We start from the raw sequence: 18,171 nt of genomic DNA on the forward strand, positions 1-18,171 counted from the left end.
GGTTTCAACTTTCAATCATTATAAATCCATTTGGCTCTTACATTCAAAGGTACAGACTTTGCATATAACACAACTGTTTCACAAATACACCCATCACATCTTGTACAAAGTTTTGGTTTTCTTTATCATTCTGTTGTGGACTATATAACAAGGGTTGGAAAAATAGAATTGACAAAATACAAATATGAAATAAACTAAATTAAAAATGGAGAAAAAGAAGGATTATTTCCTCTTGCGATCACAACTTAATGATCATGCTGTGGCATTTCTATATATAAGTACACAGTGAATGTGTGACGGGGGGGGGGGGGGGGCTTCAACAGCCTCGTTACCATACATCTCTAAGATATCTTCCACTCATTTGCAGATTCTTCACAAAGCTCTCTGCTTTTGTAGAATCCATTGATCCCTGAAACAATGACACGACAAAAGTAAGAACCCTCAAAGACTGTTTATCATGTGAGATATGGCAGTTGAGATTATGTCTTTTTAGATTTTGGGTGTCTCATACGAACCTGTTCTTGAGCTATGGTGTGGAGAGATCTGTGAACGTCTCTTGCCATGCCTTTGGCGTCACCACAAACATATACATACGCTCCTTGAGAGATCATGCTCCAGATATCAGAAGCCTGCATTGCGAATAGTTGTCAGCTCAAGAACCTGTAAAACCATGCAAAGATCTGGTTATTAAGCTCATTACCTTGTCCATCATCTTGTGCTGTACATATTCTTTGGTTGGTCCTTCACGAGAGAAGGCAACGCTTAGCTCTGAGAGTGCACCACTCTCAAGAAACCTCTGGAGCTCTTCCTCGTAGATGAAATCCTGTATTATATGACAAGACGTGAGCAACACTGAACAAACAGATGATGATGATGATGATAAGTTTTGAGTTTGGAGTAAATGAGTTTAGTTACCATTCTACGGTTTCTGCATCCAAAGAACAAAACTGATGGTCCAAGCTCAACACCAGACTCTACCAACGCCAGCCTTTCCTGAAGGAAACCTCTGAATGGAGCCAATCCAGTCCCTGGACCAATCATGATGATCGGTACCTTAGAATCTGAAGGAAGCTTGAAGTTGGATTGCCTCACAAATATCGGCGCTGAGGAACAGTTCTCACTCTTCTCATAAGGCACAGCACTCTGTTAATACAACCCAACAAAAGAAGCTCTCCTTCATATGTTTCCATGAGAAATGGCACCAAACAACAAAAAGATCACACAACTCTATTTTACCTTCATCCAAGTGGAACACACTCCCTTATGAATCCTTCCTGTTGGCATCTTCTCGTGTACTAGTGCACATGTGACATGAATTCTAGTTTCAGCAATCCTATACAAGATAACATGAGAATGGTCAATATACCAAAAAAAAAATCAGAAAACAAAAGACCAAGAAGACAGTGAGAAGTAACTCACTTGAGAGATGATGATATTGAATAGAACCTCGGCTGCAACCTCGGAGCGACTGCGGCAAAGAAGACACCAAGTGGCGGCTTAGCTGAAGGAAACTCGGCCATTACCTCGAGTAGACTTCTTTGACTCTCTACTACCCACTTTGAATATTCATCCTGATGTTGTTGAAAAGACAAAAACAATTATAATACTTGCAAGAGAATGAAAAAAAAATCAATAACCGCATGGCACAAACCTTTCCAGCAGGTGAAGCAAGGTGTTTTAATCTCTCTGCTTCGGTGGGGTTTGATGCATGAGCAGCCAAAGCTACTAAAGCGGACTGCAAGAAGACAAGCATGAATACAAATTGACTTTTGTATGATGATTAGATGTGAAGCCAACCAACCAACCTTTTTAGGAGAGCTCAAAAGACATGCATAGCGTTTAAGAGCTGTTCTCAAGTTGCAAGGTGGGAATGGAGGAGGAAGAGAGGTGCTGATTGGTGTGCCATCTTCTTTATCAGAGTGAAGGGAGAAATAAGTATCAGGTGAGATATCCAGCAACCTAAGCGCTTCCTCTACAGTTTCATTCAAGTTATCACAAAGTACACCAACATGATCTCCAGTTTCATACCTGACATACAAAAACATTATGTTAATTATGTTATTCTGTACACACATTCTAAAATAGCAGTAAGACTCACGTCAGTCCACTTCCGGCAATGTCAAACTCCAGATGGGTGCAGGAACGGTCAGACTCTGGAGTATGAAGCTCCCTTCTCACAGCAACATTTGCCCTTTAAAATCACCAAAACAAAGCAAAGATTAGATCAAACTAATAAGACAATACTATAAGAAAAGAGAAGAAGCCTCACCTGTAAGGATGTTGAGCGTCAAAGACTACATGACCATTCCCATTAGCCAAGTTTTTCTCATTCAACGCATCTTCAGAGTTGTGAATAGAAACTCTGTATTCTAGCACAGCAGCAGTGTATGGTGTAACAGCTGTATCACCTTCTTCCCTTAGCAGTGTATCCAACTCTGGCCACAATGCTTCTCTCCTGCAAGAGATGATAACAAACTGAGCTCAGAAAATAAAATTTAAAAACAAATGTCCAAAGTAGGAAGGTACATGGACAAAGTAAATACCAAGCGGTGAAGTCATCTTCAATACACTGGTCATCATCTCCAAGACCAACATGTACAAGACGCTGTGCACCTGAAACAAACCAAGTCTTCATCAAGTTAGAAAACTATAATACAAGACGAATGATGAAAAATAAAGAAACAAACAAACCTTGTTCCACAAGAATGTCATCCACAACTTTGGCAACCTGCAACACAGATTTACAAAAAAAAAAACAAATATTAAAATATTGTGAACAAGATCATTATTTAAAAAACATAAATAAAGAATCAATTTTAAAAAAACCTTATTAAAATGTTCGTATTGTCTGTTTCCTAATCCAAACACACCATACTTCAAGTTCTTGAGCCATTCTCCTCTGTCCTTCCCCTGTAACACACATGACACATTTACAAAACTTGAGAAACAAGTAAACATTAAACACATTCGTTACAGCAACTAACTAACCCCAAGCAACAAAAAAGACTCACCTCGGTGAACCATTTGTAGAATCTCGCCGCATTGTCTGTAGGTTCACCGTCTCCATATCTACACAACCAAGATTGTAAAAATCAAGATCAACTTCAATAAAGACAAAACCATTGCTTTTGAAAAAAAAAAAAAACTAACGTGGCTAAGAAGAAGAAAGCCACATCCTCTTTCTTCAACTTCTCCTCGTACTCATCATCATCAGCCGCGTAATCGTCCTGTTAAAACAAATCAGAATCAGAATCGAAATAAACAAGAAAGGTTTAAGCTTTTTTAAAAGGGTACATACCAAATCAACGATTTTGAATCTGATCTTCTCGTATCTTGCTTTAGCTTCTTCTCCTAAAGCCTACAAAGTATCAAAATGTTAACTTTCATCATCTTCACTCTGTTTTGAAACAAAAGCTCTGTTTTTGAAACAAAAGCTCTGTTTTTGAATCAAAAGCTCTGTTTTTGAATCAAAAGCTCTGTTTTTGAATCAAAAGCTCTGTTTTGAAACAAAAGCTCTGTTTTGAAACAAAAGCTCTGTTTTGAAACAAAAGCTCTGTTTTTGGACCAAAGCAACTTACTTTAGCAAACCCTTCAGCAGTTCCGGTCTGCGTTCCGAAAAAGATTGTGACTTTCTTCCTCCCATCATCAACCTCTTCGTCACGAGGCTTAATCACCAACGGCTTAAGCGTTGTCTCGACGCGTTTGGAGCTGTTCCCGGAGGAGCCACCGGATCTTCTCCAGACGAGCATGACGATGCAGCCGATGAGAACAGCTATGGAAGTGGTGACAATCATTGCGAGCTGACGATTCTCGGTGAGGATTGAGCTCAATTCGGCTGCGACTGACTCGTAAGCCGAGGCATTGGCCGGGTCGGAGACGACGACGGGCTCTCCTTTGATGATGGCGGACATGAGATCAAAGGGAGAGACTTTCATGGGTGTTGAGGACATGGTGGCGTGTTGGTGTGCTGCCTAGACGAAGAATGAGAAGAAGAAGATCTCTCTCTCTTTCTCTCTGAATCGGAGCGTTTGGTTAGGTGTGGTGTAGGTGAGAGAGAGAGACTCTTTTGAGAGAAAGAAATTAAATATGAAATACAGTATGAGAAAGAAGAGAGTTATATATATATATATATATTTTATTAAAATAATTATTTTTATTTTCGTGGTTGGAGTGGTGAGACTATTGCCACCGCTCACCAAACCAGACCGGTCAAATTGACCTACCGCGTTTGATTTTAGCCATGGTTAACTTATGTTTATATAATCATCTCTCCCTTGTTTTATCAACCCATGTTTAAGATGTTTTTATTATTATTATCCAGCTTGAAATAACTAATATTTAACAAGTTTATAATTTAAGACTTGAGAGATTGTAATGCGTTGACAAAAAAAAAAGAGATTGTAATTCATTATTTAAGAGATTGTAACTTATGTTTATATCTCTCCCTTGTTTTTATCAACCCATGTTTAAGATATTTTTATTAGTATTATCCAGCTTGAAATAACTAATATTTAACAAGTTTATAATTTAAGACTTAAGAGATTGTAATGCATTCTTTTATTGTTATTTATGAACAACATGAAAAAAAGACGCAAATGAAGAAAATATATCATATGAGAGGGAGATAATTTTCTGTCTCTAGTTATATGTTTGAAAAAAAAAAGCAAATGTTTTTAATTAAGCGGTGGGATTCCATAGCCCGTGGTATTACATTGAGCCAATACCTCAACGACCACTATGGCCTTGGATCCATGGGAAGTCTTGAGTCGGTCAAGCTGTTGGTTGGTCAAATATGACATGAGCTTTGACTCTTTTATATTAGCAAACAAGTTATGTTCTATGTGATACTAATACTAATATATACTAGATACTAAAAAAAAAAGGTAAACATATACTAGATACTATATAGTGCATCATTCAAAAAGACGGCAATAATATTAATTTAAGGGTTAAGGGTGTATTGTAAGAGCGTTCCTAGCGCAGACATGTTGTAAGACGGCCAACCACTCAATGTCAAAGTTGTTCGATGATAATTGATAAGTGATAACCCCACCCAACTATATGGTCGAGCTATTTAAGTTTAGATATCATTTTAGAAACCGTGAGATGATAAGAAAAAAGATGTAATGTGTTAGTAAATGATCTTCTGACGTTTGCTCTTTCAATAATCGAATATGCGTTTATGCTTATGTCCAAATTAATCGACTTTTGTGTCAACATCATGATTCTGCCAACACAATTGATTAGATCTCCAAAGAGATCCACCACAAATAAGAAAGAAAGAAGACAAGTGAAACACCACAACACACGTGTCTTTTTTCGTTTCACACTTTCAAAACAAATCGAAACACAAGTTCAATAAAAACAAGAACAAAAAAACACAATCATCAAACTTCACTAGTTTATTACCAAATATAATCGTTCACATGTTCTGAAATTTATGTGTATATTATACATAATACATTTGTTTGTCAATTACTTACTCTGGAACGGAAAACTGATACGTGAATAAAAATAGTAACCTTCTATCAAAATTATAATACTACGTACCTTTTTTATTAATCTCTTAAAGTTTATATATGTCCAAAGTTAATTTGTAACAACTTTAAAAATGTAACAAATAAAAACAGTTATAATGATATATTTTGTTGTAATTGTCTGGTTAGGCAAATCAAATTTATGATTTTAGTAGTAACGTCTCATCCCAAAATACATGCTAAAAATGCCTAGACCCAGTTTTCCCTATACGAAAGCACACCCCCAAAAGAAATCAAACATGTTAACTGTGAAGTATTCTTGTTGGAGTTATGTTATAATTAAACTTCTTTTGCCTTTTAATTTTTATTATACAAAGTGGTTTGTGAAGGTGGAGTTATGTTAGGTCTAAAATGCAAAGGAAATAAGAGGCAGTAAGAAGCCCAATGATGGGAAATAATATTTCCAAAACTTGATTGGTAGATAGGAAACTGTGACCCAACACTTCCCACGTGGGCAAACCTAAACCAATTGGTTCATCCATTTCCCACCAAAATTTATATGAAGGCGTCAACATTTTCACATGTTTTGCTTGTTATTTCATCAACGAAATAAAGTTCGTACGCGCAATAACAAAAACTTATCAACACAGTATATTTGTTATTTGTAATTGACTGACCTGCTCTTGGTCTCATTATAATTAAACTTCTAAGTGCATTACTGATAAAATATATTTACATAAAATTCACAAAAATTACTATTTTAATACTTGTTTTTTTTTTGCTAAACTGTAAATATCATATAATGATAGAAAGATTTTACAAAGTAATCTCTTAAGTTTGAGCCATCTTGGCAAAAAAGAAATAAAAACAAGATGGACTACAAGAAAAAGTTTTATAAGAGATCTATCGCAGCCACATCGACATGAGGGCGTTGAAAGGCTTTCTTATTCTTCTCGCCGAGATGATATTTCTCAGCTGTTTGTCAACACCATGGAACACTGTTGCAGGTGGGATGGACGTTTGATTGTGAATGAGGTTGTTCCTATTTTAATACTTCACTGAAAAATGTTACTTTCAATGATTATACAGTCTACACAACCATACAATTTTAAGAGTTGTGTGTTGAACTTGGGCCTACTATTTTTGTTTGAGCTTCTGAGATGAGGCAAATACTTGGACATTAAAAAATACTTTCTCAAACACCAAATAGCCGACATCTAACCCATGAGTTAATTATAAACAGGATATATATTATTCATAAACAAAATTACTAGAAATTAAACATAGATTCACAAATTGAATCGTCGATGTGGAACTAATTTGAAATAGATAGTTTAGGTAAGTTAGAGCATTTCCAATGTAAAACTCTATTTTTTCTTTTATAACGGAGTAAAAGTGAATATGGATTAAAAATGCTTCAACCATACTTCATTTTCTATTCTATAATAGAGTGATGAACAAACAAAAAATAGATTATTCCATTTATAGAGTGAACTCTATTATGGAATGAGATATGAAATTTGATTGGATCATTCATTACTCCATTTTAAAGGGAAAAATAGAATGAGGATGGAAATGTCCTTAGTGATTCAAAATATTAGTTCAAGAGAAAGAACCAATAATGAACTCAATATACATGAGAAAATAGTATGGGGGTAGAGGTGTATTGAAGTCGGCCTATATTTCATATATATGCAAGTTTCTGAAATGAGTTTTTATTCCATTTTTGTGTTTGACACCCGCTCTATGTTTCTTAAAAAATACTCAAGAGAAGAAATTTTGAAATTAATCTGGTATGATATTATCAATGATCACACTTATTGCATCTTATGATACTTCATACTTTTCACAGACATGCATCTTATTATACTTCTTTTCTTAACAATTCACACATGGCTGATAATTGGACAGTTTATTGGTTACTCGGGCGTTAATTTATCAAAAGTAGGCCTAGATTTTGTTAGGGGTGGGCATTTCGGTTTAGTTTCGGGTTCGGTTTGGGTTCGGTTTGATTTGGGTAATTTGGGTTTTATAAAACTCAAACCAATTAAAACCAAAGTAGCTTTGGGTTGGGTTCGGTTTGGGTTTAATTCGGTTCGGTTCAGTTCGGTTTGGTTTAGATTTAGTTTGGTTTACATTATTATGGTCTAGTTTGGTTCGGTGTAGTTTGGGTTGGTTATAAAATATGAAGGCATTAGTTTTATACTTTTATTAAAAAATAATCAACTCATAAACGATAGAGTAAGAATATAAAAACTTATGCTACATGATTTTATATATAATAGTATTATTTGAATCGTATTTATAATTTTTTTTAAAGATATGGAAGTTATGAAAAAATGAAAAACGAAACTTTAACTAAAATTTGCAATATGTTAATACATATATATATATCATATATATTTTTACTATATATATTGGATTATCGGTTTGGTTCGGTTTGGTTCGGTTTAAACCCAAACCAAACCAAACCGTTCGGGTTGAGTAAAACATGAACCAATTGGGTTACATAAAGAGCACGGTTTGGTTTGGTTCGGTTTAACTTCGGTTTGGTTGGTTCGATTCGGTTCGGTTTGGGTTTTTTGCCCACCCCTAGATTTTGTAGGTCTCAAATGTTTGCAAGGCCTTACAGAATCCATGGAAGTATGCTTTTCTCTTTTTGTTTGAAGTTCATTGGGCTGGTTGGGCCTATATCAATCGATTGATCGTATCTTTTATTTTAACGGCAATAAGATAACTCAAACTATATCATCAACACACAAAAAGCAATAACATTTATTGGTTTCAACTTTTGAGAAACTCTACTAGTGTTTCCCCATCAAAATCGTAAAACCCTAACTTTACCTTTCACGATATCTTATAGAACATGCCCAGCTTTAGTACGGGGGTGTCCTTGCATAATTTTTGGTATCATACATACGAAAAGATCACATAAATATTTTTTAGATTCAGTAGCACACAAGAAGAAGTTTAACTTTCCGTTTCAAATGGATTAGAAAAGAAAGAAATGATCCGACTCTTTCCGCACATAGAGAATCTCCTTTGCGACCATTCTTTTTGCAACTTTGTGTCAATGTCATATAACATAAGTGGATTTGTTGTCGAAAAAGCAATAAGCTAAAGATGACTAAGAATTCACGACAGTTTGCTATAGAAATCTGACTTTATTAATAGTATGACATGTTTCGGTTGGTGCGATTTCTTTAAATCGTCATAAAAGTGCTACAAAGTGCATAATTATGTTGATGGTATGGACCATATATTATGTACCCATTTACAAGTATGAACCCCAGTTATGATAAAGTTAATTATTAAGCTGCAGAATTTGTTGTAATCACATTTTATGCACTCTTCTTCAAAACAATCAATGTGCATGAAAAGGAAAAAAAAGAACAAACTTTCAGCTTTCAAGTTTCTACCGACGTAAATCTGTTTAGTGTGTTATGCCAAAACTCACGCCACTTACGAAATCTATGATTGCATATCCAACAGAAACAGTTTCATTCACACACCGCCCGACTTTGATGTAACGAAACCACTAGCCTGAGTAATAAAACAGTACTAGACTATATATATGCAGTTTTTTTTAATCTGATGATGTTAGTTAGATCAAACTACTCAAAATATAAGATTATCAGCATGGCCCGTATAGAATAATCTAGATGTATATATGGATGTGGTGTTAACTTGCAATGGTTTGGCTCAGTTCTGTTTCGACTGTGCCGGTTTTCAAAACTGGTTGATTAAAATAGGTCATGTTGATCGTATATAGGCTACCAGAATTGTTCTTGAGATTCAATTTTTATAAACTAATTAACAAAGCCGGGTCGGATTAGCATTCTGGCATTTGCACATAGGCTCAAAGACTAAACATTATGAAACGTATATGGTATTTCTACGTCTCCTTTCATACTCACCCCATGCAATTATTTATTGTTGTTTTGGGTAAAGCACCAGTCACAGTTCACAACTGAACAACCCTTAGGGACCACATGAGATGATAACATTAAAATTGTTATATTTTAATGTTTTTATTTATGGTATGTTACCACTTGCCAATCCATAGTATTTAATTCTTCCACCATTAAGTCTAAGAATTTTCTTGCATCTATATGATTGTCATATTCAGCTCGTAACAATGTACCATAACCACGGATGTTGCACCCTGGTTGGTTTAAGCGTTGGTGCTGTTGCGCTCATGGATTCGATTCACCGTAGGAGGGATATTTTACACCATGGGCCTTATCCCCATGGTATCAGTGCCTGCCGGTTTCTGGGCCTGGGAGATTATGGGCATTGTTTCCAGAACCTTCAGATAATAAAAAAAAAAAAACAAATGTATCATACACGACTTCGGCATAAAATATGCATACAACCTGTAGATGATGATAACATATACATATTTTTACAAGTATTAACTTAACTATAGTCAAAGTTAAAACTACATAATGTTCTGGATGTAAAGTAGCCAGAAATTGCTGTTTAAACTTTCATCTCATGTCTGCGCAAGCCAATCATAAGACTTATTGTTCGATAAAGGGAAATTTGCCCTTATAACTACAAAAAAACTCAAATTTGTTAAATAACCAAAAACACTCTCTTTCTCTGATTCTCTCTTCCTATTTCTCTTTTTTTTTTTTTAGAAAACCAATTTTCTTTTTTTTTAATGGTTAGTACACAAATAAGCCCTTCGATAAATCCATTCTTTCAAAAAAGATTTGGGTGTTTTGATTTTGTTTACAACTATTAAAAATTAGGTCAACAAAAATGAATATTTTTTTGTTTAGCCATTCGATTAATAGATTTAATGGATTTTAGCATGTGTTGTTGGTTAACTGAACAGCTTTATTATTGTTTTTTTCCTCATATTAGCATCACCAAGGTTCATACAACCACATAAGCACCTATCTAAACCCACCATCAACAGGCCACAGGTATAAAACCGACCATATGAGCCAAAAAATAGATCGATCAATAAGACCATGATCAAACACAAAATAATAGACTAGGAACAGAGGATCAGCTTTATTATCGTTAGTTGGCTAGTTTTATTGCTAAAAATAAGCTAAATTAAAAATCACTTGTATGAATACAAGTGTAAAGTTACATTCTGCCACTCAATGAACATTTATCTCTTTCTCTGTTCATGTCTTATTTAACACAGTCGATTTGTTTTTCAATCGTTAATGAAGTTATCAGTTTTTTTTTCAATTATGTCACAAAGTTACAGAGATACGTTTAATGATGATGAAGATGATGTTTTATCTAATTATTATTTTGAACGCAAAATACTTATTTTTGTTTAATGTTAAGCTTTAACTTAACATATCATTATTCTAAACTAATTATTAAGGTTACATTACAAATTTCCTAAAGTTCAGATATCAAAATTTCACATAATTTTAGGATATTCAATCAAATGAGATTTGAGCAGTAAATTTGCCATTAACTTTAAACTTAACTAGATTTTGACCCGCGCTTAAAAGCGCGGATTATTTTTTGGTTGATAAAAATATTTGATAGGAATTAGTATTTTTGTTTTTTTACATTATTATGTTACAAAGTCATATTTTATCAAAATATAATTTTTTAATTTGGTTATTTAATGTAATTATATTTTCAATTGCTTTTATTAATTATTTTTTAAAATTTTATATGGTGTGATCAAACTCAGCATGCCTATTATTTTAAATTAGATAAGAAAAAAATTTATATCAAGTTCAGACCAACGGTCAAACCGGTAAACAATGACTTGTACATAAGTTGGTTGGGATTTAAGGAAAACTCGTTAATTTAAAGCATGCAAACTTTAAAAAACTCGCAATCAAGTGTGATATGCGCTTATAAAAAAAAACTCGTTAATTTAAACCGGTAAACCAATTTTTGAATTGCATACAGTGAAATTAACAATAAACTCAATAATAGTTTTATTTAAATTCTATCATCAATTTTCATTGAACATAATTGGTTTTACATGATATTAATTTGTAGCTGGTAAAAAGTTGATGAACACAAATTTATTGATGAAATATTTGTATGCATGTATGGTAATAGTGTAGTTTGAAGGCATTTAATTTTGACTTCTAAATTTAAAAAAAAAAATTGTATGGAGTAATAGATATCCAAATATATGTAAAGATAATAAATGATGAAATGCATTAATATAAGAACTAATCGTTGGAGGACTTAGCAAATAATAAAATATATGTAAAGATAATAAATGATGAAATGCATATATATAGGAACTAATTGTTGGAAGGCTTAGCAAATAATAAGGGAACCTAATAACAAATTTTGTATATATATATGTTTAAGTTTCTAATGAATAGGTTCAACAAACTTTTGTACGTAGATTTTTTATGATTTCTTCCCTTTTAATAGTATTGATTGTTTGAATAATCAAACATAAATGCAATGAAAACATGTATGTTAACCGTACAAATTGCTTTTACTATGACATAGATGCTTACAAGCTAGATTAGGTGGAGATGCACCAACAACAAATTCAATGATACATTGATACTAAAGAAGCTTAACTAAAACCAAATACTTCACGCATCTACACGTTTCTTGCTCTACTAATTAGGAGGTGTTATTGGTTTATATATTTTGATTAATTTAGAAATTCATATAGTATTTATAAATTCAAGTAAAATATGCAAATCCGGAGTTTTTCCCTCAGATTTGAGTCTTTGTATTTTTAACTAGAAAATCCAAATGAATCCATTCAAATCCATTATAAAATCAAATATATTAGTAAATCCGTACGATTGAATAGCACTTGATTTGATATAGAATTTATGAATCACTAAACCAATAACACCTGATTTTAATACATATTTGAAAATTACAGAACCAATAACACTAGATTTAGTTCGGATTTTCAAATCCATTAAAATACAACAACCAATAACCCAAGTAACTATGAAGGAAATGTATGTTTACAACTGTTTGGAAAATTAGTAAAAGAAAAAACATAAGAAAGAATATAAAAATCCAAAAAGTGGATCTACTTAAAACTTTTAAAACCTAAACAAAATTGTAAATACAACTGCTACCAACAAAAAAATTTTGCACATAAAACACGCAAATGATTATGGATATATTGCTTAAATTCAAAATTGGATGTATGTATGTAATATAGACTAATGCTAGATACTGTATCTCAGTTCGGGTAATCAATCCGACCAATGTAACATTCAAAAACCTTGTACATTCGATACATGTATACTTGGATCAAAGAACTCTAACGAACAAGACAAGTTTACTATGATTAAACATATATATATGCAAACATCCCATGTTCTGAATTTAAAGAGAAATAGACGTCTGTGACTGCGTGCCTTCACAAGACAAAAGCCAACAAAATAGATTATTTATCTTTAGTTTTCTCGAAAAGTAAGTCAAGACTTATTAACGGTTATTGGTTACTTATAAGTTTAATGCGTTCTTGAAAATTAAGTACTATATACGGAAAGCTAAGTATGATAGATGGTACACCCAAAAGGATCCAAAGTTGTTTATCCCTTCTTCTCTACTTGTGATCCAATAAATAAAGGCAAATGACATTTTGATAATATTTCATTATTTAGCATAAATTTTTCCGTTGTATTCACATGTCGTTCTCAGCTACACCAAGTCTTCCCGTTTGTGATGATAGCCAATGTTCCCATAACACGCACACTTCTACAATCGATGGGACCTGCCAATGATAGTCTAACACGTGACATATCGTGTATAATAAAACAAGATTAAGATAAGATAAGATAAGTGTCACATAATTATACACGGGAAGAGAGTCAAAAACAATTCATACAAGGAGAAATTTCATATGGGATTTGTGTGATTTTGTGATGATTGACATAAGAATACTCTTTCATTTCTTTGGAATGGATGCTTTTATTTGGCAGCAACTTTTCCATTATTTTTATCCGAATATATTTTATTTATCATAGTATATCTGAAAACTTCCATCTCCATATAGCATCTAATCCATAATTCGTAAAAGGTTATCATGTTTCCTTCTAAAAACTAGTCAATGCCTCAATGGTAATGTAATTGGTGACATGTGTCGATCATATTTCAAAGCGTTAGAACTATGTCGTTTTGTTATCAGATATATGCATATTTTTAAGCTGATTACCTACCATTTGTCAAGATCTATAATAAGGTCAACAGTTCGTAGTAAGCCTACTAATTCGATATTTTAACTAACACTTTGAACGTCTAACTTATCTTTTAATACTTTAGCACTTTGATATTTACTATCTATGGTTCATGTTTGATGTTATACTAGTTTTTACGGCTATCTCATCATCTTCTTCTTCTTCTTTTTTTTTGTTAAAGAAATGGACGAGGAAAGTTTACACTTTACAGCTATCTTATTATCATATTGCAAATATAAATATATCATACTGAATTATATAGGATTATATGGTTTGATTAACGTTTTAAAAGATCTAGAATCATACTTTCTAGTAAACGAGAATTGTCCACTTACCGATCAACACTCTTTACGTACCAATAGTAAAAACAATTAAAAAGTAGTAAAAACAATTCCCCAAACCGAAATAACGTGAAATATACAAAAACAGGTTAAGCAATATAATAAAATATTATAACTCTATATGGGGCCCACCAAAAACTGCATCTCCTCAGCTCTATAGGCTTTGTGTTTCTATCTATTCTCTCTTCTTCACATCTTCTCTCCTCTTCACTTGGCTGTCTCTCTCTCCTCCCTTTTACTAGCTCTTTCTCTCTCTTCTCAGTTCGAGGGAGGGAGAAACAAACCGGTCCGGTTATCTCTTCTTCTCTGCTCGACAACCAATAGCTTCCCTCCCTTATTGTGTAAAGTCTTCTCCTTTTCTCCTATTTTTCACCGATCTCTCTCCCTCTCTCTCTGTCTAATCTTCTTTCTCTCTGTTTTATTTCGTACCCACCAGTCTTATTTTCTTTTCTTTATATTTTTTTGTCGTCTTCTTCACATCGCAGGTTTTTTTTTTGGCAGGTTCTTACATGGTAATGTGGGTTTGACTCACTTCTCTGCTAACTAACGTTCTTCTCTCTATGGATTCTTCTCTCGATGGTACTTTCAACTTTTTCATTCTGGTGTTTCTTTGGTTGTTAAAGATGTATTGATATTCGTGTATCTTTGTTATTCCCTATGTACTATAGTGTTCACAGCTGATGATGAAGCTTTGGATGCTCATTTGTTTTTTTTTTTTTTTTTAATTACAAAGTTTGAGACTTTACTGTAGTTTTCACTGATTTGCTACTTGATCTAGTTTACTGGCTTCTTAATATAATTTTTTCATCAAGTTTTTTTTTTTCTTCTTCTATGGTTTCTCATTGGTGATTCTGATAAATGGGTCTTTCACTTTTCTTGTTGGTTGGTTCCAACTCCATATTCTTTGTTTATTTCCCCCACTTATATATATATTTTTTTTTTGCTAAAAGTTTTTCCCCCCACTTATATTGGTTGATATATACTATAAGATTTTGTACATAATTTAATCGTGCGTCAAAAGATTTTCTTTCTGTATGGGAATAAGATTCCATGAGATGTCACTACTACTGTTAACTTATTGATGAATGTGGGTTCTAATTCTTTACCTAACAGAACCCATGCTTTGATTCTTGTTCCATTTTTTCAACTTCGTTCTAAGGAACATGATCTTTGCTTTTGGCATGCTGTTCTGATTCCCTCTTTGACTCCTTGTTCCAACCTCAACATTGTTCTCCTGTGATGGTAGTTCAACTTCCTTTGTTTTAAATGAATGAATATGTTACTCCTCAAAATTCCTAATTTTTGCTTTTTAGTTGCATTTAAGTTGAGTTCAGAAATATTCTTCTTAATTTGGGAAAACAAGTTTGCGTAAAGTATCATCATTTGTGTAAGATCACACACAACACGCTTCAAAGGGATTTTTCATTTTTGTGTTATGGTTATGCCATTGTTCTCCATTGCCTTCACTTGGAGTCAAAGTTTTAAATTTTCACACTATCTTCTTCTATATATATACAGGAGCAGCAGGTGACTCATCAAAATGCAGTCAAATGAGTGTTGATGAGAAGAGACAGCTTGTCTATGATCTCTCCAAGCAATCACACCTAGCTACCGAAGTGTTGCAGGCATGGAGCCGGCAAGAGATTCTACAGATCCTATGCGCTGAAATGGGCAAAGAGAGAAAGTACACTGGCTTGACCAAAGTCAAGATCATCGAAGCTCTTCTGAAACTTGTATCCGAGAAAAACTCCGGAGACTATGATGAGAATAACAAGAAGAACAAGAAGAAGAGAGATTCTGAATGTTTGCCTGTTCAGAGACACACAAAGAGACAAAGGAAAGTCGATGAACCTACTCGTTATGTGGCTCCAACTAGTAACAACAATTCCTCCGGGAGCTGCAACAATGCTGTCTACTGCAACAACTTGGCTTGCAGGGCTATATTGAGAGAGGGAGACTCGTTCTGCAGAAGGTGTTCTTGTTGCATTTGCCGTAAGTATGATGATAACAAAGACCCTAGTCTCTGGTTAACATGCAGCTCAGACCCTCCCTTTGAAGGTGATTCTTGCGGATTCTCTTGTCATCTTGAATGTGCTTTCGAGAGTGAAAAGTCTGGTCTTAAGGAAAGTGAGGGTGGTTGCTGCTTCTACTGCGTCTCTTGCGGTAAACCAAACAGCTTGCTTGAGTGTTGGAAGAAGCAACTGACTATTGCTAGAGAAACCAGAAGGGTGGATGTGCTTTGCTACCGTCTTTTATTAGTCCAGAAGCTTACAAAGGGCTCTAGTAAGTACCGGAACCTGTGTGAGGCTGTTGATGAAGCTGTGAAGAGTCTTGAAGCTGATGTGGGTCCTCTCACTGGTCTCCCTTTGAAAATGGGTAGAGGGATTGTGAACAGACTACAATCAGGACCTGATGTGCAGAAACTTTGCTCTTCTGCTCTTGAATCTCTTGAAACACCTCCTGAAGTTGCTGCATTGCCTTCACAACGCAGCTCCAAGATGCAGCACGGTCAGCTTTTTTTTATTACGCAAATAATTTTATAAACTTTTATCCATTTTAAACCTCTATCCGATTTTACAAACTTTTATAAAATGTTTTACCATGTTTTAATGATAAAAGTATAACATTTTAACTGAAATATAGACGGAGGCTAACATAACATATGTTAACGATTTGTAATTTGAGGTAATTTGAGGGTTTAAAACGTTAAAATATTAGTTGAGGAGTTTCCTTGCGATTCAAAAATAGTTTAGGAGTTTTATCATTTAAAATCCTTTTAAAGTATGAATAATAATTGATGATTCTGTTTTTGTTTGCTAGATTGTTATCATGGACTGAACAATGAGGTGTCTGCAGATACAGCAACCACAGTATCAACCAAGATCAGATTCGAGGATGTTAACGCCACTTCACTCACTGTGATTCTAGCCTCCAATGAAGTCACCTCACCTGGGAACATCGTTCATTACAGTATCTGGCATCGTAAGGCCACTGAGAAAGAGTACCAGGAGAAGTCAACTTGCACATTGTTTACACCAAACGCGAGATTTGTTGTCTCTGGATTAGCTCCAGCTTCTGAGTATTGCTTCAAAGTCGTGTCCTATAGCGGAACACGAGAGCTTGGAGTGGATGAGATCAATGTCTTGACGCGTAATGAAGAAGAAAGAAGCGAGAGCCCTCTCACGAACTGCAGCACGTTGTCTTCTAACCCTTCTTCTGTTGAAGCTGAGTCCAACAACGGTTACATTGTTCCTCAGAACGAGATAAAAAATTCTCCTACTGATGAGAATGCTGCTAAAAGGACAACAGAGATTGTGCAGACTGAGAAGAAAGAAGCTGTTCCAGACAAGAACAGAGAAACTCTAAACCCGGTTACTACGACAAATCTTTTGCCTATTACTCCCTTCAGGTCAGACCAAACCAAGAACCGTCAAGCTAGAAAAGGAAAGTCTGTTAAAGAAAACGGTGATCATCATTCAGCAAACGGAGGATCAGAGAGCGGTTTAGAGCATTGTGTGAAGATCATAAGACAGCTCGAATGTTCAGGACACATTGAGAAAGAGTTCAGACAGAAGTTTCTGACTTGGTATGGCTTGAGAGCGACGCCACAAGAGATTAGAGTTGTGAAGATATTTATAGATACCTTTGCTGATGATCCCGTGGCTTTAGCTGAGCAGCTTATTCATAGTTTCAGCGACCGCGTTTCGAGTAAGCGTTCTGCGATTGGTGGTGGTGGTGCGTCTGCGGTTGTTCAGTCTGGTTTCTGCATGAAGTTATGGCATTAGATATTTGGGGTTTAATCGGTTTTATTAAAAGTAAAAAAAAAAAGAACTTTATTTATCATTATTGGAACATTTCCATGCAAGAAAAATGCTTTTGGTATCGAATTGTTTTGTTTTTCTTGTCAGGATGATTATTTTAATGGATTTTAAATCCAGTTATAAATAGTATTAGGCTGAATCATTTATTTCGTTGACTTGTGGTTACATCAACTTATTCTTATACAAGTAGGTCAAGAAAATGATAATCATTCTCACTTATCAACTCTTCTCGTCGAAGTGTAAAGCTTGCTATCATTTGGTTGATAAATAGGGCCAGCTTTTTCAATTAGAGTGCTTCTCCAATTGTTTGGGTTCACTGTGGGCCTCAAAGCCCAACCAGTTCTATTGGCTACACAATATCGACCTT

General features: G+C 34.4%; 2 protein-coding genes across 3 annotated transcripts; one reads left to right on the forward strand and one right to left on the reverse strand.

Moving 5' to 3' along the window:
- On the reverse strand, positions 1-4,099 carry LOC103855041 (NADPH--cytochrome P450 reductase 2). The gene is made up of 17 exons (XM_033285021.1): positions 3,579-4,099; positions 3,299-3,358; positions 3,151-3,227; positions 3,012-3,069; positions 2,827-2,910; positions 2,692-2,728; positions 2,544-2,613; positions 2,270-2,455; positions 2,099-2,191; positions 1,806-2,028; positions 1,652-1,735; positions 1,420-1,571; positions 1,237-1,333; positions 916-1,143; positions 701-823; positions 516-629; positions 1-409 (listed from the first exon to the last, which is right to left on the reverse strand). The coding sequence occupies exons 1-17, from the start codon at positions 3,948-3,950 to the stop codon at positions 329-331; spliced, it is 2,139 nt and encodes a 712-aa protein (XP_033140912.1). The 5' UTR covers positions 3,951-4,099; the 3' UTR covers positions 1-328.
- Positions 4,100-13,691: 9,592 nt separating this feature from the next.
- Positions 13,692-17,959, forward strand: LOC103852843 (VIN3-like protein 2). Of its 2 annotated transcripts, none has more exons than XM_018653493.2 (4): positions 13,692-14,324; positions 14,485-14,562; positions 15,502-16,491; positions 16,840-17,959. In XM_018653493.2, the coding sequence occupies exons 2-4, from the start codon at positions 14,544-14,546 to the stop codon at positions 17,766-17,768; spliced, it is 1,938 nt and encodes a 645-aa protein (XP_018509009.1). In that variant the 5' UTR covers positions 13,692-14,324; positions 14,485-14,543; the 3' UTR covers positions 17,769-17,959. The 2 variants fall into 2 exon arrangements, with proteins under 2 accessions (XP_018509009.1, XP_009127990.1); XM_009129742.3 differs by having other exon boundaries at positions 13,834-14,324; positions 16,804-17,959.
- The last annotated feature ends 212 nt before the right edge of the window (positions 17,960-18,171 follow it).

The sequence above is a fragment of the Brassica rapa genome, chromosome A01 (genome assembly GCF_000309985.2).
Source record: "Brassica rapa cultivar Chiifu-401-42 chromosome A01, CAAS_Brap_v3.01, whole genome shotgun sequence".
Taxonomy (NCBI): Eukaryota; Viridiplantae; Streptophyta; class Magnoliopsida; order Brassicales; family Brassicaceae; genus Brassica; species Brassica rapa.